The sequence below is a fragment of the Heterocephalus glaber genome, unplaced genomic scaffold (assembly GCF_053883595.1).
Source record: "Heterocephalus glaber isolate CG9 unplaced genomic scaffold, H.glaber_assembly_v1.0 deba00001444, whole genome shotgun sequence".
Lineage (NCBI taxonomy): Eukaryota > Metazoa > Chordata > Mammalia > Rodentia > Bathyergidae > Heterocephalus > Heterocephalus glaber.
Window position 1 is genome coordinate 173,690 of NW_028258297.1, and position 21,811 is coordinate 195,500.

At 57.7% G+C, this 21,811-nt stretch overlaps 1 protein-coding gene across 5 annotated transcripts in view; it reads right to left on the bottom strand.

Moving 5' to 3' along the window:
* Window positions 1-1,262: 1,262 nt before the first annotated feature.
* Window positions 1,263-21,811, bottom strand: part of Shank3 (SH3 and multiple ankyrin repeat domains 3) — a 54,952-nt gene continuing 34,403 nt past the window's right edge. The window contains exons 18-23 of one of the 5 annotated variants that reach the window (XM_087213600.1): window positions 21,726-21,749; window positions 18,140-18,270; window positions 17,493-17,577; window positions 11,546-13,802; window positions 4,563-4,590; window positions 3,547-3,699 (exon numbers count right to left, since the gene is read on the bottom strand). In XM_087213600.1, the coding sequence (XP_087069726.1) occupies window positions 3,679-3,699; window positions 4,563-4,590; window positions 11,546-13,802; window positions 17,493-17,577; window positions 18,140-18,270; window positions 21,726-21,749 (2,546 nt within the window). In that variant the 3' untranslated portion in view covers window positions 3,547-3,678. The other 4 variants (XM_004845281.3, XM_087213599.1, XM_087213597.1 and 1 more) reach the window with 4 other exon arrangements.

The following is a 21,811-nucleotide window of genomic DNA, read 5'->3' on the forward strand; positions in this document are numbered from 1 at the left end:
CTCAGGCTCTTCCTGCTTTCCTCTCACCGAGCCCCACCCCTGACTCAGACTTAAGTCTGCCAAGTTCTGTTCACAATCCCCCTCAGCCCATATGACCAGGTTCTGCAGCTACTGCCTCTCCAGAACCCCTCCTCTGGGTGGCCTCACACCTTGGCCCTTGGCTCACTCTGCCCTCTCACTGGGCAAGAGTCTGCCTACCCACTCACCCCATCTTCATCCCTCCAGGTGCCTCTGCCCCTCCTGTGAGCAGCCACCCGAAGGGTGCCAAACGGGCTGACCCTCCCCTGCCACATTTTGCCCAGTGCTAGAGGGCTGCTTACATGCCACCATGCACTTCTGAGAGACAATGTCTGTCTGTGAAGTCTGGCTCCACGGAGCAGGAAAAGGTAGCAGGAAAAGCTGGGCTCTGACTTCTAGGAGACCACCCACAATGAGAAGCACCAGCTTCCTCTAATGTAAGTGCGTCAAGTGGGGGAGGGCACAGGGCTACCGTCCAGCTCAGACCCTGGGGAGGGTGGGCAGGGAGGGCCTCCTGGAAGAAGGGAGGCGGCACTCAGCCTGTCGGTGTGATGAAAGGTGGGATCCGGGCGGGAGGCAGAAAGAGCAGTTGGAACCCTGAACCACTGTGGTGGGCTCAGGGATTGGACTGCAAGATTGCAGCGAGGCTGGGGGCAGCAGGCAGGCCAGAGTGCAGGGAGGGCTGTGCGAAGGCGCCCACCAGCTCCCGCACATGCAGACAGCCTGGCGCCAGTGAGCACAGGGCAGGACTCCAGGAGGGAACCACATCAGCTCAGAATGGCAGGGCAAGGCCCAAATACAATCAACAGCCACAGACAGGACAGTGAGTGAGAGGATTTGAAATCGAGAGCAGCACGTCTTTTACACAACTGGACATGAGTGGAAGGGTTTAAACCCTAGATTCAAAAATGTGACGAGAAGACCTGGTAGTGGCAGAGCACCTGCCTAGCGTGTGTTTGCCCCTGCTGGAACCCTAGCAACACACACACACAGTGACAAAGAGCGTGGTGGAGCCCTGGACTTCTAGCTGAGGAGATGCCACTCAGTGCGCAGCTGAACACAAAGATGTACAGCCCAGAGACCCTGGGCTGGGGTCCAGTGGACAAGGGGCAAGCCAGGCACCTGGGCAGGGAAGCCAGCACAAAGGCCTAGGGCAGAAGCACGTGGGGGTCTGTGCAACCAGTCTGACGTACAAAGGACCGACTCTGCTCCCCACATCCTTTAAGGAGTCAATGAGACAGGCCTTCATTTCTTATAAATTTATTACATAATAATATTATAATAATTATCAATAATAATAATAATATAAGAAACATAGATCTCTGTGGGGTGTATCACAACGTCAGAGTCAGGAGGCCTCAGGACTGGAGCAGGGGGTGAAAGCCCCCGGATGGAACTCCATACAAAAGGAGGGGTGAAGCGGAACTGACCCTGTAAAGTTAAAAACCCAAATTGAACAGAACCAAAAACCCACAGGTGAGTGTGAGACTGTGTATGCGGCAGTCTGTTACAGTGGCTGCTGTGTGTGACCTGGTCTATTGGTGACAGGGTTAGTGGGCATGACTGTGCCCAGGGAATTGGGCCAGCGGGCCAGGTGGGCACAGACCGGCATGCCAGGCCCCTGGGCTATGAAAACTTCTGTTTTCGGTCTTTTTTTCTTTTATTAAAAAAAGCTAGAAATATAAACAGAAACTCGTGAGTGACGTGGATGGAGCTTAGTCCAGACTCCAAACCCTAGGTTTAAAAATGCCCCCAGGGCCCCCCCCTCACAGGTCATTGCTGAGTGTGAGGAGTCACAGTAGGGGGGCTGGGGCACCCTGGGGGGGTCTCTGACTCTCCTCAGGGCCTGCGGTGGCCTGACTCTAGGAGTCCCCCATGATCCCTTCTGAAGCCCAGAGGGGGCACTGCCTCCAGAGGGCCCTGGGGGCCTCCCCAAGCGGCAAGGACCCCCAAGGAACCCCACTCAGGGTGGGGAGGCTCTGGAAGGGCAAGCGGGGCAAACACCAGAACCAGGGCAGGACGCCTCTTTCTTTGGAAGAGGAGACGGGGTGCTTCACAGGCACACCCACACACACACCACCATCCGTAGCCCCACAAAGTCCAGAACAGCCCCTCGGGGCCCCACACGACCAGGCATACACAGGGCTCCCACGAGCTCCGCTGCACCCAGGCTCTACTTGGGCACACAGGCTGCACACACACAGCGCAGGGACAGGAGACTTCAGGCGGAGGCAGGGAAGCTTCTCTGCTGTAGTTGCCCAAGACCATGGGGAGGAGGCTGGAGCGCCCCTGGCTGGGGAAAGACCCTGTGAGGAAGATGGCTGGGGGTGAGTGCCAGGGCCCAGCCCCAGCCCCAGGGCGATGGACTCCCAGGCCCCCCGGCCCTGCCGGTGCCCGGTAGGACAAGACGTCGGCACCTCCCCGAGCAGCACCTGAAGGGTGGGCGGGGCGCACTGCAGCTCCGCCAGGGCAGAGGCCGAGCCGGAGCCCCAGGAGGGCCACCAGGACCCTGGCCAGCCCCAGACCAGCTGGAGCGATCCCTGCCCCGTGGGGGGGTGGCAGTGAGGGCCGGAGATGGAAGACTGGCGGCTGCGGCGGGACCAGCAGGAAGGCTAGGGAGCAGGGCGTGGGGAACTATTACGGACAGAGATATTTGTTCCTTTTCTCGTTCCAAATATAGAGTGGATTAAAATATGCAAAACGGGGCTGCTTGACCCCCATCGAGAACCCAAATGTCTCCCCCCTCCCCCCGAGTCACCAAGGTGTGTCCGGACCTCGCATGCTGGACTAGGTTCCCTCCGGGGAGGTTGGCCACCAGGAGCCGCGAAGGAGGGGCCCGGCCAGAGTCCCCCCAACCCCTCCGGCCCAGCCTCCCCGGTCCGAGCCCTCCTGGCTGTACTGGGTGGGGCTAGGCGGCGAGGAAGGGCACTAAGCAATGTACAGGGCAAGTCTCCGAGCAACAGCAAACAGGACGATTCATGCAACATTCCTGGCCCGGCGCCGTTGTGGGGAGGGGGCCGAGCCCGCGGCCCGGGGTTGGGTAGGGGCCCTGCCGGCAGGGCGCAGCAGGGCAGGAGCAGGGTGCGGCGTCAGCTGCCGTCCAGCTGCCTGAGCGCGCGCTCGATGTTCATGCGGTGGCCCACGCGCGTGACGCCCAGCTCCACGAAGTCATCCTTGGTGAGCGCGGGCAAGTGTGCGCCCTCGATCTCGTGGTCCTCAAAGCGGTCGCGGTGCTCGCCCAGGTGGATACTCTCAAGCCAGTCGCCCACGTCGAACTTGCTCCAGAGCTGCAGCGGCTTCTGCTGGAAGGGTCGGCGCGGGCCGGGGGCGCCGGGGCTGGGGCCGGCCGCGGGCGAGGGCAGCGGCGACGGCGAAGGCGAGCGACTGCGCGCGCTCACGCTGCGCACCACGAAGCGCACCTCCTTGGGCTCGTGCGGGATGGAGAGGCTGGACGACTTGAGGATGGTGGGAGGCGTGAGGCTGAAGGGCCGCCCCGCGCCCCCCGTGCCCGCCCCCAGCCCCTCCACCCGCTCCAGCGACGCGGGCTTCACTGGGCTCGGGGCGCGTCGCGCCACAGGGTAGCGGCCGCCGGGCCGAACCGAGTAGGAGGCCCCGGCGCCCGGGCCCCCAGGGCTGCGCTGCGCTGAGATGGTGCTCAGCTCACCGAGGCTGCTGAAAAGCCTGCGGAGGGAGAGGGATCAGGGCCAGGTGAGGGGGGCCAAATAAAGCGGGGTGGGCTTCGGGGAGCAGGGTGGGGGGCAAGGAGGATGGGAGCTAAGGGGAGGGATCCCGTAGGTTCACCCTGGCCCCTGCCTGTGGCCTCCTGGGTCAAAGCCAGTAGTACCCTGCTCTGTAGACCCTCAGACTGGCTAGAACACGAGGAGGCAGACTGGGGACGGCCACTCTGTGCAGGCACCAAGCCCAGCCCACTAGGGGAAAGGCAGCCCCGGTCAGGGGCTGCTGGCTGTGTGGTCCCTGAAGGCTCTCGGTGTGAGCCCATTCACACCTGGCTGGATGTCAGACTCCGCAAGACCCTCCTGGCTCCCCACACGCAGCTCTGCGCTGAGGAGAAGACCGGGACTGGGACTGGCAGGAGGAAGGCTGGGCCATGGGCATGGTCTGTGGTGTCAAGAGACACAGAGCAGCTTGCACACCCACATGGGACAGAGCACGTGCAGGCGTGAGCATCGCACACCACAGTGTGAAGGTGGCTCCCTAGGGACAACACACGACAGCAATGCGCCCACATGGGTCGCAGGCATGCAGCATCAGTGACAGGGAGACCGTACACGCACAGACACACGGGCAGGCACATAGGAAGATGGCGCCTCACTGCCCACCCTCACCTGCTAGGACCCAGCCCACCTCAGCCTGGCCACGCCCAAGGCCTGCCTGGTGAGGCTGCGCCAGAGGAAATTGCCCCAGACGCTCACTCCCATCCTGCTACTGGTGGCACCAACCCCACACAGCCATGCAGAGCAGACCCAAGCAGCCAGGCACAGCACGCGGACTGTGAGAGGCATGGGATGGGCATGCTCACTTACACAGCCGGCGCTCAGGACCGCCGCGCAGCTAGACAGAGCAGCCACATGCAGATGGGCAGGAGAGAGCAATGAAAGAGAGTGTCAGCAGGCCAGCCACGTGGCCCACGTCACAGCCACAGAATGGGCAGCCAGGTACAGGCCCTGTCTGGGACCCTGTGGAGGGAGGGACTCCGGGGGCAGCCCAGCTGCCGTGGGAGTCCTGGGGAGGGGAAGCACCTGTGTGATGTCTGGAGTGCAGGTGGACGGGGCAGATCTGCCTGCACAGGAGCTGCTCAGGGCTCTGGTGTCAAGGCAGACCTGGCACTGGGTGGTTCCGAGTACCTGACATCCTCGCTGCTGTCTACCTGGCCTTTCTCCAAGCAGCGGCCACCCCTCCTCCAAGGCCCCTGCTCCCCTCGGTGCTGTCCTGCACAGGCAGGATCCCAGCGCCTGTCCCACACCAGTTTCACCCTTCACCTCCCAGCTATGCCGGGCAGACCTTCTCTGGAGGTCACGCTCTCCCTCGTGCTTTCCATCCCTCCACCTGCTGCCCCCTCTCAACTGCTCAGACTAGAGCAGCACTTCCAGAAGAGGGAGAATGCTCCCGACAGATGTTCCAGCAACACCGGAGGTTGGCGCACGGAGCAGGTAAAACTACCGAAAGAAAAAGCAAGCCACCAGAAGAAAACTGGCCTCATGGTACTATCTAAACTTTAGGACACCGTGAAGTGGCAGCAGGGTTCCCAAGGGTGGGTGCCCGGGGGTCGTGATTGCTGGGGGTGGGGGGTACTAACCCTATGAAGGAATCACAGCTATAGGCCCAAACTGTAGACACCCGCAGAGGACTAGACCAGGACTATCCCAGAACTGAAGCCCCAGATTTACACACTGACCCTGGCCTGGGGAGCAACATCACAGGTCGGACACCTAACCAGGACCCACCCCAAGGGGTATATTTCCATGCTGCTGTGACATCGGGTATTCCTGCAGTCCTGGGTAAAACAGAAGCATACTGCTGAGTGGTCGGGACTAAAGCAGACCAGTGAAGGCAGAGGGTACAAGCAGCTGCTGGGCCTTACAGCAGGGAAGTATGGCCAGGGCTCAGAGCAGGGTCAGGGTCCAGTGGGTCTGAGCTGGGCACAAGAGGCAGTGAACCCTCCTGCCTAGCACAGGTGGCCTGGAGACCTGGACTGAGGTGCCCAGGGACCAGGGGAGAGATCCTGAGGAGCCACTGGGCTGGGAGTAGAGAGAACCTACCACCTGCCACACACGGTAGAGGTATCAGGAGTCCTGGGGAAAAGCCCAAGGGTGGATGTGCCCTCCAAAGCCCGCTGCATAGGCAGGAGTCAGCCACGCGTGCCGGGTGCGCACTGCTCACACTCCTCCGGCAGAACGGTGCCCCCAGGGCAGAAGCCCGGCAGTGTTCAGCTCTGACTTCCACACGTTTCCATCTGTGTCTACAGCCATCACTCACCCTCCCCACTCTTGGATGTCTGACCAGCCCCGGCCCATCTCACAGTGCCTGCTGCCTCCCAGAGGCCTCTGAGCCACCTGCCCTGTGAGCTGTGACCCCTCAGCAGGCTACCGGCAGCCTCAGCTTCTCCTCCGGAGGACAGGTCACAGTCAGGCAAGGCAGCATCCATGGCTCCCTTCTTTTCCACCAACATCCGATCATGCCCTGTATCGCTGTCCCCAGTGACTGCAGCAGGTGACATCGCCCCCCCCCACACCGGCCATCACCGAGGCTGCCCGCAAGGCCCCTTTGCTGACCTGCTCATCCATTCCTCTGGGAGGCATCCTTTCCTTGGTCTCTTCCCTGATGGATTTTTCAGTTCCACTCTTCATAGTCAACACTTTCTCCTGGCCACGTAACCCACCCCACCCTTTTCTGTAGCTAATGTGCCCAGGGAGGCCACAGGTGAGGCCAGGCTCGTCTCTCATGAGCCTGAGCCCTCTACTGGAGTCTTCTAACATGTCGCGGAAGCCTCCCGCAGTGCTCAGTGCCCCATCTTCCCTCAGGGAAAGCCTGAGAGCCACTGTCAGCTCCTCCACCTTTTCCCTCTTAGAGCAGACGAGTCGCCGACTGCAAACATCAACTGGGCCACCTCACCTCCAACCGTAGGCTTTCCATGGTCTCAGGCTCTTTTACCTCACTTTTTTTTAAGGTACTAGGGATCAAAATAAGGGCCTCAGACTGGCAAAAGCTCTACACTAAGCTAGACCTTTGCCCGTCGCTGTGCCTGCTTCAGCACCACATGTACCCTAGCCCCTCACCTCACTTCTTCACAGCTCTCCTTAACTTCTTGCATCTGCCATAAAGCCAAGGATACATTATGCATTGAATGAAATCATCATTCAATAACACAGCATCTCCCCCCTGGGCTTGCCCATCTTTGTTGGCCAATAGGCACCAACTGGCAAGTCCACTCCATGGCTCTACCTCCAGAGACCCCTCCCCTTGCACTCACATAGGGCAGGTCCAGGCCTGTGGCCTTTAGGGTTCAGGGCCTCATTAAGGTAAATAATCCTCAGTAGGAATACAGAACCATACAGCTTCTTGTCACTGCTTCTGCTACCTCACTACCTCCCTAGCCAGGCCTGTTCATGGCTCCAGCTTTGATATGCCCTGGTACCCCCACGTCCCCTCCTCTGTGACCTCTTCCTGTTTTCCCAGCAGGGTTCAGGGTTCTGGAAATACCTGCATGTGTGCGCCCAGGCCACAGTGCCCCGCCTCGAGGTACCTGCAGGTCTGAGTGCCCAAACACATAGGGCTTTATCCAGACCGGCCAGGCAGTTAACAGGCAGAGCCTACAAAAGGCAGCCACGGTAGAGCTTCTCAGCCATGTTGAGGGGAGTGGGGCTCCTGTGAGGTCCAATTAGTGCCGTAACAGGTCTGGAGAATACAGCACACTCTCCCCTCTGCCATACAAGCTCATCAAAAGTTCTGAGAAGTACTGCAGCAAAGAATCTCTTTAAATTTGTATTTCAAAAGCTAATTCACCATGGACTTTTTCCATAAAACCAGATGTGAGGGTTTCACAAGCAAACAACTGACAGCCCAGGCCCAACAGAGCATTGCTGTGGAGCTTGGACCACATGTAGGATTCAGGTTAAATAGGGGCCCTGGAAGAGGAACAGAGATCAGAGACAGTGTGGGCCTCTAGATAAACAAGTGGGGGCCCTTGGGGAGCTCAGAGTCAGGGTGGAACCAAGGCATAAATGGACCCTCAGAGTCAGGTGTGGGAACCTGAGTAGATAATGGTCTATCAGGGCTGGACCTGCAGCTGAGGGCAGAGAACAGGTAGATGACCTGGGATGGAAGTGTCAGAAGGCCAGCAGTCCTGGAACCTTGCCAGTGCTCCAGCTACTATCCAAAAACCAAAGACAGTCCCAGGAAAATAAGCTGATCACTTTTCTAAAAGTTACTGACCCTAGGTTTCATAATATAAAAGGCAACTTAACTTGCTCAGAAAGAACTTAGGCTTCAAAACACCTTAAGAACACTGGAGCCAGGACTGAGCCACTGTGAAGAAGGTGGGTAGACAGTGCCATTTCTTTCCTTGTGGTGACCATCAATGGACAAGAGAGATGGATCTGGGAGGTAAAACAGAGGGACCACACAGAGAACCAGGGATGTAGCTCAAAAGCATGACCCTAGCTGATGTCCTAGGCCTCTGCCAGGACAGAACTTGGAAAGGAAGCCACCATAACTGGATGTCAGAACATCTTACTCTTTGGACATTTCTCTAAAGTGAAAAGTGAGTAATAACTACTAGATTCCAGTCACCACTGGTTATAGGTCAAGAGCTGCTACACAGGCCCAATGGGTACCCCAGACATGGTAGGCCCCACAAAAGGCCACTGAGAAACAAGACTAGACACAGACATGGCCCCAGGCATGCTGTAGCCAGAAACAAAGGAGCTGCTGTGGACAGTGGGCCCGCTCCATAGAGCTGTGATTTACCCAAGTCTGAGGACAAGAAGCCTAAACGGTAGAACAGTGAGCAGAACAGTAGATGTACAGGCATGGAGAGAAGGAAGCATAGGGCAGAAGGGTTTTCTAGTACAGCTTGGCAAGTGGGCACTGGAGATATTATACACATGCCTGATAAATACAGGCATGTGAAACTATGCTATGCAGCAAACATGTTTCCCATTTCTGTGCAAGACACTGCTGAACATAAATTCAGCATATGTCATCAAAAACTTGAGGGACATAGACTCCAGATTACAGCAGACAGAAAACGGGCCTGGGGTTAGATACGCCACCACTTACTGGGCAGAATAACTCTCTGGTACCTCAGATTTATTATCTGAAAAAATGAGATATTATTCTTCATCTAACAGAATGGCTGTGAAAATAAAATAATATATGTGACATTCTCTAGTGCCATATCTAGCATCCTTACTTTCCCATAAAGGAGTCTCAAAGTTAACCTAGTCATATATATGAATGCCTGGGTGTTGGTGACAGTGAAGATATGCTAGCTCACATGTGCATGACCGGTGATGTGGTTTGCCCTCCTCTGGACAGCCTGAGGTCCATTCGTTACACTACCACTTCACAAGGAGGGACAGAAGTGACCTAACCAAGAAAACAGTACTGAGCTGTGACCTGCTGAGGGTTGAAAGTGAGCAAAGAAGCAGGCTGTTGAGACTGGCAAAGATGCCATCATAAGGGACACCAGCTGTTTCAGGCTGTCCAGCACCTAGCTTCCCTAGAGAGCACCTCCTGCCACACAAAGCTCCTATTTTCCAGATAGGCTGGTCCCACCCCCAGCTCACACCTGGCCAATGACCCCAGTGACAGGTCTGAAAAAGCAGGGCTACAGGAAGCCAAGAATATGCTGGAATTTTGCACAAACCACCAAGCAAAAGCAGCGCACTTGCCACTGGCCTGCAGGCAGATGAAAGGGTCAGAGTTCTGTCTGGTCTTGCCCTCCCTGCAGGGTACTGATGAACCACAGAGCCACAAGCTAAGAGAACTTCACCCCAACCAAGGTGAATGCCAAAGACCACAGTGGGAGGATGAGTCTAGAGAAGGAATACTCAGAAGGATCTAGCTGAGGATCACTTGGATACTGCACTGCAACTGCCCAGCTGCTCAATGGAAGCCAGAGCCAATGTCAAGAACCAGGCTCACCTGAGCCCAACTGTGGGCGCTTGATACCCATATATCTGAGACACAGTATCTGTCCTTTTGTGGAATTTGCCCCAACCCACCTCCTTGGATCACAAATCACAAAAGATAGCACTTACATTTAGCTTCACTCTTTCATCCACTAGACAAGTGTTTATTGACATCCAGGCAGTGTGCTATGTACTTTAATGGCTTTGACTTTCAAGACCAAGAGGTGGAAAGGAACAGAGGAATTGGTGGGAGAGAAGCACAGAGGGAGAACAGGGGGCTGGTGAAGGCTGGTCCAGAGACCCTCATTCTTGGGAAGCTGGTCCTACATAGAAACCTGGGACCCTGGCCTCTCGTCCTGACTGGTCCACACCCTCTGGGCCCACTCTAAGTTTATTATCTTCCACATTACACTGCTGGGAAGAGGCTTTCAAATTGAGCAGAATATGGAAGAGCCTAAAAGAGAAGCAAGCTCAGAGGAAGCCCTCATGGTAACAGGAGCTAGAGGCAATGTTCCTAGACCTCTTAGGAGAGGCACTATGAGCTTCCCACACTATCTTTTGGATCCTGAACTGGAAAAAGAATGGAAAGGGCCCTATTAAGACCCTCAGTCCTCAAACTGTGCACTGCTCATTACTCTGTGAACTCTGCTGACACAGCTGACAATGAAGGGCCCACTAAGGTGGTCTTCAGGGCAACAAAGAGAGTCAGGAAATGGTATCCCATCCAAACTGGGATGGGAGGACCTCAGAGGCAAAAACAGCTTGAGAAAGGCAAACAAGAGACTAGCCACGGCAGCCAGCTGTTGTCAGCATCCAGCAGGCCACAGAGCCTCGGGGAGGGGCTCCCCCAGGAAGGGCCAGAGGGATCAGCCCGGGGGCTCTGGCAGCTTCTGCCCAGACAGAGCACCAACAGCCTCAGCAGCATCCAGCCCCTGCTCAGGCCTCCCCATGCCAGCACTTCCCCAGGTCCCCACAGTGGAGGCGAGACAGACAGAGGAACGGAAAAGGGAGAGAGAAGTGACAGGGCACACACGTAACTTCCACTTATCTTAACTTTTCTCCCCCAGTAACGGGGATTGAACCCAGAGCCTTGTACATGCCAGGCAAATGCTCTGCCGCTGAGCAACATTCCCAGCCCCTTTTCTTTTGAAATATTCTAGTGAAAGTGCCCAGGCTGCCCTTGAACTTTAAAGCTTCCCCTCGGGCTCCCTGGCAGCTGGGATTTTAGGTATGTGCTGCCTCACCCGGGTCCCACCTATGTTATTCACACACTTTAAAAATAATACACAGGAATCTGTGTTTAAGAGGTTCAAAGAGATTACCATGAGATAAATGTTTCCAGGCAGAAAACAGAAAATGGCAAGTTCCCAAAAGAAAAGGAGCCAGTGCACTGTGGGCCACAAAATGAAGCAAAGCTGGAGGCAGCTTTGAGACTAGGCAATCCCAAAGAGGACAGAAGAGGCATGGGGTGCAGACACAGGAAAAGCCAGATTACTGGGGAGAGGGAGCTGGAGCTTCAATGTGGACTGTGAAAAGGTCCTTAATGGTGAAGGGAGCCTGGATCAGGAGCTAGTGAGATCCTGCAGGAACGCCGGGGCAGGGGACCTCCAGGAGGGTCCCCAGCAGCTCTCAAGGACCATGAGGGTCTCATAAGTGCCAGTTCCACCACCAGCACCAACAGGGGTGTAGGAAACAACAGTCCCAAGAGCCTGCTATCTCTGACAGCAAAGCAAGGCCAGACAGAGGTGGGTGGCTGGGGGTGGGAGGCCCCAGACATATGAGAAATGGGATAGAATGAGAAACGGAGGAGAGGGCATGGATAGACAAGAGGAATGGAAGACAGGGAAGGTCCCTCCCCACATCACCCTGCTCACCGAGCTGCTGCGATGGGTGACTTCTTGGCAGGGTCCAGCAGGCCACCCAGGCCGCCAACCGGTTCCTCCCCCAGGGAGCGTGTGTCTTTGTTCAGCTGCTGCAAGCGGGAGCTGAGCTCACTGATCACAGTTGGTTTGTCGTCTTCAGGCCCAGGGAGGCCCCGACTCTCCACGGGGTCCCCCCAGAGCTTAGACCTTCTCTGGAAGAGGTAGCGAGGGCGGGCAGGCCCGGCGGCAGAGGCCAGCCCAGCAGAGGCGGCATGGTGCTGCTGGGCCATGAGCTCACTGTCCGAGGACTGCTTCAGCAGTGGGTCCCTGAAGGTCACCGGCCCCTTCCCCAGCGGGGACTTGAGCTTGGGCTTGGGAGGCACTGGTGGCTTCTCGAGTAGAAAAGTGTGTCCATCGGCGAAGGAGGTGTGGGTGTCAGTGAGCTCCCCGCTCTCTGAGCTCAGGGTGGACATGCTGGACACTGTGGAGATGGTGCTTGTGGTCTCCAGGTGAGGGTCACTGGAGCTTCGAGTGTCAGCCTCCTCCACTCCAGAATCGGCGGCTGACTCTGGGGCAGGGGGTGGCTCACTGCTGGGCTTCCCTGAGGCCGGGCTGGGCATCGTGGTGGGCGAGGGGCCCGGGCCGGGGGGTGGGGTGGCCAGCAGGATCCCGTTGGCAAACTCTTCAGGGGGTGGCACCAGCCCAATACGGGCCAGCTCCTCCCTGGTCTCCTCATCACTGGAGGACAGCTGGGCGGGGGGCAAATTCACAGCAAATACCAGTTCTGGCTCCTCCTCCGAGCTGCCCTGGCCTGGCCCAGAGTCTGCTGGGGCACTGCCAGGGGGTTGTGCACGGGGGCTGGGGAGGGGCTCTGCCACAGCAGCCGTCTGCATGGGAGCTGGGGCCAGCTCCGGAGTACCCGGGCGCTCCTCTTCAGCTCCCAGCCTGCTAGGCTCCTGCCCGTTGCTGGTGGCATGCACAACAATAAGACCAGCTGGTCGCTGCAGGGACGTGTCCAAGACGCTGAGAATCATGGACTTCTTGTCCTCCGGTGACTTCCGCTCCTCCCGGGGGGCCTTCTCTGACTCCCTGCGAGCAGGCACAGGAATCCAGGCCGGGCTCCGCGGGGAGAAGGCTGGGGAGGCCAGGGCCCCTCGCTCTGAGTCCCGGGCCTGCACATCCACAAACAGGGGTCCGGGACGGTCGGCATCAGGGCTGTGGACCGGCGTGGGGGACCGCGAGGGCGCCTGTGAGGCCAGGGCCCGTTCTCGGGCGGCCAGCGCGAGGGCCAGTGGGGAGCTGGGGTCCAAGGGTTTGCCGGTGAGCGGATGGATGAAGGTGGAGCCTGAGAGCCCGAGGCTCGGGCCGCTGACCAATGGCTTCAGAGACGAGACAGGGGATGGGAGCAGCAAGTCGCGGCCGGGGGTGGCGCCGGCACCCAGGAGGCGCTCGTCGATGGAGCGGGAGGGTTGCAGGGACGGCAAGTCGGCACTGGGAGGGCTGCCCTCGATGGCGCCCACCGACAGGAACACCGTGGAGCGGCGCCGCTCCTCCAGCCGCCGCTCCTTGCCCGGGCCCGGGCCAGGGCCCCCGAACGCCAGCCCCAGGCGGTCGCTGGCACCGTAGTCGAGGCCACCCGACCGGGGCCCACGGTGCGTCGGGGACGGCTCCCGCGCAAAGCTGCCGCCGCTTGGGCCTGCGCTGCCCACAGCCAGCGCTGCGCGCTCCTGCGCGTCCTCCACCTGCAGCTGCTTCACCAGCGGGCTCTTACGGCGCTGCGGCTTGGACGGCGCGAAGAGGCTGGCGCTAAAGGCGCCCAGATTGGCGTAGGGGCTGTCAGGGCCCGGCGGGCGCGGCCGGCGCTTGGGACGCTCGGGTGGCGTGGCCGCAAGCCCGGGCCGGGGAACGTCGCCCACTTCGGGAGCCGAATCTTGTAGGATGATCATGGAGCGCGCACGCTTCTGCCGCTCGGGGTAGGGCAGCGGGCCAAGAGCGCTGGGCTCATACAGGCCCGCGGCGCCCGTGCCAAGGCGCGCCTCCAGGCCTGGCTTGAAGCTGGAGCGCACCGTGTCGTAGGCGCGGCCGGGAGGCGGGGGTGGTGGTGAGAAGGCGGGCGGAGGCCCCGAGTCGAAGTAGTAGGGCGCGGGCGGCGGAGGCGGAGCGGTCTGCGGAGGGGGCGGGATGCCGTGGCCCTCGCGCCCAGAGTCCTGCATCGACGTGCTCCGCGGGAAGCGCCCCTCCAGCAGCGACGCCAGCTTCTCATCTTCCCCTGCGGACGGACGGACGGAGGGGCGCGTGAGCCTGGTCCGGCGCCCCCACCCCTCCGAGCGGCGGCAGCCCCACTCTTGAAAGGAGGTCAGGGCCCATGGGAGCGAGGGAGGTACAGGGAGCCCACAGCGAGGGCACTGAGCGAGACACCAGCCAGGCACCCAGCCACTGCACCGGGAAGGGCTCTTGAGGAAAGCCGAGTTCATTCATAGGTGGAGTGGGCCGCCCGGGGCAAGCCTCGGAGCAGGACCCTTCCTGACCTCCCCAAGCCTGAGCACACTGAGAGAGCGAGACAGTTCTGCAGGGCAGGGGTGGGCTCCTCCCCAGGTGTGGGGACAAACAAAAAGAGGAGCTGGGGGGGGGGCGGGGAATAGAGCCCCCCGCCCTAGACCGCCCAAGGCCCCACAAGGCAACTCAGAAACATCACAGTCCAGGAGTTGGAGGGAGACGGCCAGAGGTGAGGGGGCCCTGCCCAGGGCTGCAGGACGCCTGCAGATGTGGTACAGGAGGACCGTGTACAGTGGAGCCACACGCGGCAGAGAAAGGGCTGACGCCCAGATAGGGTACTGCGAAAGCAACCTGGAGGCCTCTCCAAGAAACCGTCACTGGGCCAAGGAGCTGCCAGGCTGTGGATGCAGCCAGTGGCTGAAACTCAGTAAGGCTGGATGAGCGGAAGAGCAGATAGACAAATGGAAGGCAACAATGCCGACCCTCTACTGGCTGTGTAACCCCAGACCAGGCCCTAAGCCCTCTGAGCTTGTTCTCTCATGGGCAACAGAGACTTACAGTGAACCTCCTACTCCCTTCCTCAGATGTCATTAGGATGCAGGATGCAGCCAGAGCCTATCAGAACCTCCTGTGTCCTTTGGTACATAATGTGGGCACTCGTGCCACAAGGATGAACTGCCCAACCTGAGTAGAGAACGAACACGGCCTCTGTCTGCGCTTGGTCAGCACTGTTAGGACAGCACTCCAGCGCAGGCTGCCGGTCCCTGAGTCCAGCATCCCTCAACCTCCACTCTACACTGCCTGCACCTCCAGGTGTTACTGCTCTGCAGGTGTAGCAAGGGTGGGCTTTGGCTACACTTAAGGTTGAATTCCAGCTCTATCCTGTCCTCTCTAGGAATTTCAGTCTCGTTAAGGCAGACCCCTCCCCAGTTCAGGGCCATTTGAGGTTTACAACACAGGGCTGAGCGGGCAGCAACACCCGGGAAGGTGGCTGAGGTATCACGTTATTTTTAGGTCTGCCTTCCCTCCCACTGCTGGACAGTCTGCCTGCTGGCCCTGGGTTTCCTTCCAGCTGTACCCCTGCAAAACACATGAACATGCACTGAACACCCACAACCTGTGTGTTAGCTACGCAGGAAGAACTAGTGCGCTGCAAGGATGTTGAAGGCGGGAGTGACGTGTGAAGATGAAAATGGGGAAATTTAATGCTAATGGCATGCCAAGTTCTGCCTCAGGATAAAGAAAAGCCACTTGCTAGGCATGGATTGGGAATCCATTTTGATGCCACTGGGGGCAAAGGTGACCCTGTCTGCCAAGTTTCCTGAGCACTCACTGTATGCAAGCCTCCTGGTGCAGGACCTTAGCAGTCCATGTGCCCAAGCAGAGCTTAGCCTGAACCAGCCTCCTAGGTGAGCCTTGGAGGTAGGTACCAGGTGGTTTCCATGGTCATGGATAGTGTCCTGCAGTTCCCAGGGCTGCATCATGTGCCCAGGGCCACACACCCACCACAGAGGAAGAGCCCGGGAGCCTGGCAATGCTCATGTTGGGAGCTAGATGCCAACAATGAGCATCTGTCACCTCACTGTCAACAGACCACAGGAGGAACTGGTGGGAGGGGCCAGCAAGCCTACCAGCCACCTGGAGGCCTGCAGAGCGAAAGCATAGATCTGGACCTGCAGTGTCAGTTTGTGGACAGGGCAGGGCTGCGGGACAGGCTATCCACAGAGTGAAGGCAGATGAGGAAAGGAAACGCTGGAAGACCAGGTCCCCAGTGGGCGAGGAGAGGACTGGTGCTGGTCCCTGGGGCCCTAAAATGAGGGTCCAGCAAGGGGAGGAAGGGGGATAACTGCACTGCAGAAAGCCAGCTTTGCCAGAGGGATGGGATAGTGAACAGGACAAAAGGTCCTGAGAACAAAGCTGTGGTCCAGGTTCAAGACGATGAGGCCTGTCTTGGGCAGACTTTTAAGGCAGCCCACCCCAAATCTGCCAGGGAAGGCAGAGGAAAAAGAAGAAACCATCAGAGAAGTCAGAGACGAGCACTTCTTGGTCCAAAGTAGCTGAAATCTTACCAACCTTCTTTCTTCCATCTATAAAAATGATCCTGGGCAATCAATGAATGAACATGTGATTTTTAAACACCAGCCTATGTCAGCAGTCTGCCCCATTGTCCCCAGGAAACTCCCATTTATCCCGATTCTAAGCTCAAATACACCACGCCACCCCCCAGCCTTCTGTGACACCTAGGTGTCACAGGAAGTCCTCAACTGAGCCTCAGACCCAGCCCAGAATCAGTCTGGAGCAGTGGCTGAACCTACACATGCTGCAGCGGGGTGGCTGTATCACTGAAAGCTCTAAAAGGGTCACTGTCACTGATCTAGAGTAAGCAGGGATCCTGAGGTACATGAGGAGCTCGCTTGAAGGGTGGACTGGAAACAGGACAGCTGTGTAACCCTGCAAATCATTTTACATAGATGGTGTTGCTCAATATGGCTGCTGTATTCCATGAACCATTGTGCACACACACTCAGTGTCCACCTGAGGGCAGTGCTAAGCAAGGTCTGCACAGAGGAGGAGTAGATGGCACAGGGTACCCGTGGGCAGATGCCCAGGTCACAGGCAGGGGATACTGGAGACCTGCAGGCAGACAGGGAGTGGTAAAGTCCTAGAAGAGGAGCCAGCCAAGGGTGGGGTGTGATGTGACTGGAGTCTGACAAGGGCCTGACTCATAAGGTCCAGAGGGGACACCGAAGCCCCGAGGAGGCCCCTCACTGGGGAGGTAGGGGTGGGCACTAAACAGGTGCAGCCTGAGAAAGAAGGAGAAATCAGGAAACACTGCCCAGAGCCCTGGGAGGAATTTCAGGGAGGAAGGAGCAAAGATGTCCGGGGAAGTCCACTGGCAGTGGCTGGTGAGAGCAGTTTCAATTTGGGATGTGGAAAGAGTTTATCTGCTACAAGCTTATCACAGGTGAGGGACAGGAGACAGAGCAAGGACAGGGATCATTTGGGGAAAACTGGCTATAAAGGGGAAGACAGATTGATTCAAGGAGAGGGTGGTTTTAGGATAAGAAACTGGACCTGCGGGCAGGAAAGGAGATGGCTGACTTGGGGAACAAGCACATTGGTGCCGGTGGGAGGCAGAAGTGATGGACTGTCTAGAGGACAGGAGCAGTGGAATTGAGGTGGGGCAGTAGAAGGGAGCAGTGGAATGGGGTGGGGAGCAGTGGACAGGAGTGCTGGTGAAGGAATCCTAAAGGTTTCTTCCAGAAGTGCTTCTCTGGGCTGGGGGAGGACTCATGCATTTATGTCCACTAGCAAATGAGCTCCCTGGGCCCAGCAGGGAGAGGTGGGGCTTGGGAAAATGGAAGCCCCAGCTGGGGGCAGGGAGAAGCAGGGTCCTCCAGCTGAGTCCACCTGGCCCAGCCGCATCCCTCCAGGCCCCATGCAGCCCCAAACCCAGCCATACCTACAGACTTGGTCCGTGGAATCCCCTTCCGCAGAGAGCCCGGCAGCTTTTCTGGGCCCGGGAGGCCCTGGCGCTCAAACAATGACTGTTGGGGGGGGGGGGTTGGGGAGGGGAACATGGAGGTTCCAGGGCACTAGGGTCCCCAGTTCTCCGTCCAGTCCCCCCTCCTGCTAAGCTGGAGACTACAGCCTCATGCACCCTCTCCAGTGGCACTGGACACAGGGATCAGCCCAGGCCCTGCGTTCAGGCAGCAGGGGGTGCAGCCAGTCAGGGACTGGCTCACCTGGCAGTATGGACAGTGACACAGTGGAAACAGACCTGGGCATGGCCTCAGTGGGGGCAGAGGAGGGACAGGGGCCCAGAAAGTGCCACGCCGGGGAGGGAAAAGAGACAGGGACACATTGGGTTGTGGCCCCAGAGGGCTGAAGGGCCCGAGTGGTACTGGAGTGACACAGAAGCTGCCTGACGCCACTGCACCACACGAAGCAGCCACAGCGGCGAGAACCATGGGTGCTGCACCGTTCCAAGGGTCTCCGAGAGAGGCCATGGGGTGCTCTGCGCCCCAGACAAGGGGTCCAAAGGATGGACTCTCCCCTCAGAAGCGAGGAGCCCGTGACCGTCTGCCCCCAGGCCCCAGGGCAGCTTACGCTTATCTCTGCTGGGGTGATCCTCCGGCTGGTGGGTCGCTGCTTGACAGTGGCTGCCCTCGAGTCGGCGTCCGCAATGTCTGGCCTCAGAGTCGGCTCTGCAGCAGCTGCCAGGATCTCATCCAGCTTCTCTGCACAGCCAAGGAGAGCTACCCTCATCCCCTGGACCTGCCGCTGAGCCACAGCTGCACCCCCCAGCCCATTACCCCATGACGCTGACAGGACCCCGGGACCTACCTGTCCTCAGGCTCCTCAGTGCCCAAGGCTGGTAGCCTGGACCCCAAATAGTCACTGACTGACCAGCAGGGACAGGGCCAGCTGGGGGAAAGAACTCTTTCCAGCCCCACCCCCCAATTCTCACCCTACCCCATCCCATGCCTACGCTCAGCACAAGGCCTGAACCCACAGCACCCCACCCAGGGCAAGTCGCTCCTGGGGGACCCCAGCCTGGGAGACCCAATGTACAAGCAAGAACCTGTGAGATGTCCAAATGGGTGAACAAGCCCATAGTAAATGAACAGATAAGTAGAGGACACTTCCTGAAAACAAAGCTTGGGCCAGAAATCTAAAAATGGTTCAATACAGACAGGAGGCAAAGAATCTTCCTCCTTCACCTTGAGGAAAGGCAGCTCCAGCAAGGATGGGAGGTGCTGGAAAAGACCCTTCTGGAAGGGCTTCCCTCAGGCCCTCAGGCAGCAGTGGGTGCCACAGAACAGAGAGCTGGGGTGGAGGGCTGACGTCTGAACAAGGCCCAGTGGGTGGAAAAGCACCAGGAGGTCTCAGGCATGTTCTTTTCAAGTCCATTATAAAAGAAAAGCTTTGTTTGCTTGTTTTTATTAAAGCGAAATTAATGTTTTAAAAAGCAGTACTTCTGCTTATCAAAAGGATTTGAAAATATTGTCCAACTAACACGTGTCTGAGAGCTGTCAGGACTGCGACTGGCCATCCCCCAGGGGGACAAACTCAGCTGAGCGCTTAGAGCATGCAGCAGCAGTTGGAGACAGCACCCATACCTGCCTGGCTGCCACGCCAGCCCTCTCACACAGGACCTCACCCAGCCCACTCATCCCTCATGCTCTCCCCATGCCCCAGGTCCCACTGCACGCTCAGGGGACACTTGTCCTGGTACTACTCTTTCACTTTCAAAGTGCTCCTGCTGGAGATCCATGGTCCACCTAGACACCTGCTCCTTCCAGCCCCAACCCAAGGCTGCTCACCAGCACCTGCTGGGGCCCCCTGCAATCCGTGCTGACTCCCTGAGACAGTCTGGTACCCAACCCAGACCCAACCTGCACACCAACCACACCTGCTACAACAGGCACTGACCCAGCACTTGCAACCCACAACTCCGGGGAGAGTCAGCACAGAGGACCCAGAACTGTGCTGCCTCCCATGCACATACAGAGCACATACTTAAAACAACTGACTCTTTGTCTCCCCAAACAATTAGCAAGTCCTCAGAAGAAGAGAGTACATATTCTGTTGGAGTCCAGACTATGCCCTGAACAACACAGGAGATGGGTCCAGGTACAGGTCAGGAATTGCTGGTTTGAGGGCTCTTCTCATTTGTTTTGGTGATAAAATTAATAATTTCCTTTCTGAAGATGAAATCACCACTGCCACCTGGTACTGAATCCTTGGTGATGTCCAGCGTGTGCAGGGCTTCATAAAAGTCCCACATAAACCTTATGAAGATCCCATTATAAACCTCATTTTACCCAGGAGCAAACTGAGAGAGACAGAGTTAAATTGCCCCAGATCACAGACCCAATAAGAAATCACTTAACTGCCACACTACCTAGAAGCTGCAAGAGACACAAACACTGGCGGCCTGTCTCCTAACAAGTCACACTGCCACTTCAGCTGTAAGTTTAGAAAAGATGCATCTCTCGGTCCAGCACATCTTGCCAAAGAGTGCACACAATTTAGCAAAGCACCTCTTTTAGATCATGAGACAATGGTGGAGTTCAGTTTTCAAAAGGGAAAGAATTCTGCAAATGCCAGGGGGTAACCCCAGCACTCAGGAGGCTGAGGCAGGAGGACTACCATGAGTTCAAGGCCAGCCTAGGCTACACAGTGAGTTTAAGACCAGCCTGAACTACATAGCAAGACCTTGTCTCCAAAAAAATTCTGCAAGGGCCAGGGATTTAGCTCAGTAGTGCCACTCCTGCCTCACAAGTGCAAGGTCCTGAGTTGAATTCCCAGTACCAAAAAAAAAAAAAAATCTGCAAATGAAGCTGGGCATAGTGGTGTGGTGGTGCATGCCTGTAATCCTAGCTACTCAAGAGGCTAAGGCAGAAGATCACAAAGTCAAAGCCAGCCTGGGCAACACAGGAAGAGCCTGTCTCAAAAGTTTTAAAAGGGTTGAGGTTGAGATATATCCCTAAAAAAGCTAGTAAACATAATCCTAGATAAATTATTTTAGGTGCTTAAAAAAAGGAAAGGCCATTATGAGCCAGGTCCACGCACTACCACCAGTCTCCCATGGAGGTCATCTGAACAGAGGGCAGAATGTGCTGGGGCCCAGGCAGAGACAAGGGGCCTGCAGAGCTGACAAATCTGCTACTTTTCCCCAGCTGGAAGAGGCACACAGGCCACAGCACAGCCTGGCAGAAGCCCCAGTAATCTACTGCAAGGCAGAACCAGAATGTCCCAAATTCATGCAAAAGGGATGCTTAGAGATCTCATCCTCTGTTGTTAATACCTGGAGGAACCACAGGTGACTCAGGGGTAAGGGAGCATAGGGGTGCTGGGGGAGGGGGACACAGCAGAGGCCAGAAGAGCTGATCACAGGGGGAGGGGCACCGGGTGTCTGGACAACTTGCAAACACACACATGCCTGAGCCCACCCTATGGTTTCTACCTGGGCCTCATTCCCATCTACCCAAAAGGCAGAGAAGCAGCAGCACAACCCAAGCCCCCAAACTTCACCAGACACTGGACTTTGTATCCGGCCCAGGCAACTCTGTCCCCACGCCATCCCACAAGACATACAGACAGTAGGATACAGGGAGACTGATCTGAAGACAGGGTGGCAAAGTCAGCAGCCTGGGGATGTGAGGAAGGACGGCCAAGCACCCCTCCCAGGGCTGAGGGACCCAGAGCCCTACTTTAAAGGGACTGCCAGTATGGCCGAGCCCTGCTCCATCCAGCATGATAGTGGGGCCCACAACTCAGGCAGGGAAGCCCCAAAAGGATGGACAGAAAGATGCCGCACGGGCCAGAGCTGCACCCCCTAAAGCCCACATTCCACTATGGCCCAGTCACTCAGGCCCCAAGCTCCATGGTGGCACCCTCGGAGGCCTTGCTCTCCCCAGCTCTCGGCCACGGCACATACAGGACCCTCCACCAGGGCCTTTCCCAGCTCGCCTGAGCCCCAGGGTCCTCAGCTGTGTGCGCCCTCATTGGATCCCACATAGTCATACACGTGGCAACACCCCATCGGCCCTTCCCAGGCCATGCACGATGCCCCTATCAGACCCCCAAAGGGAAGGTATGCCAGGACTCCAGGCCACCATCCTCCAACACCTGCTCCCCAACAGGGGCCAGGAAGAGCTGGGCCTAGGGACATAAGCAGATGACTTACCCCCTTTTCTTCTCCGAATGGAGGCTTGGAATCGAGAAACAGAGCAAAGGGGTAAGAGGCAGGCTTCATCCCATGGCACTGGGCCC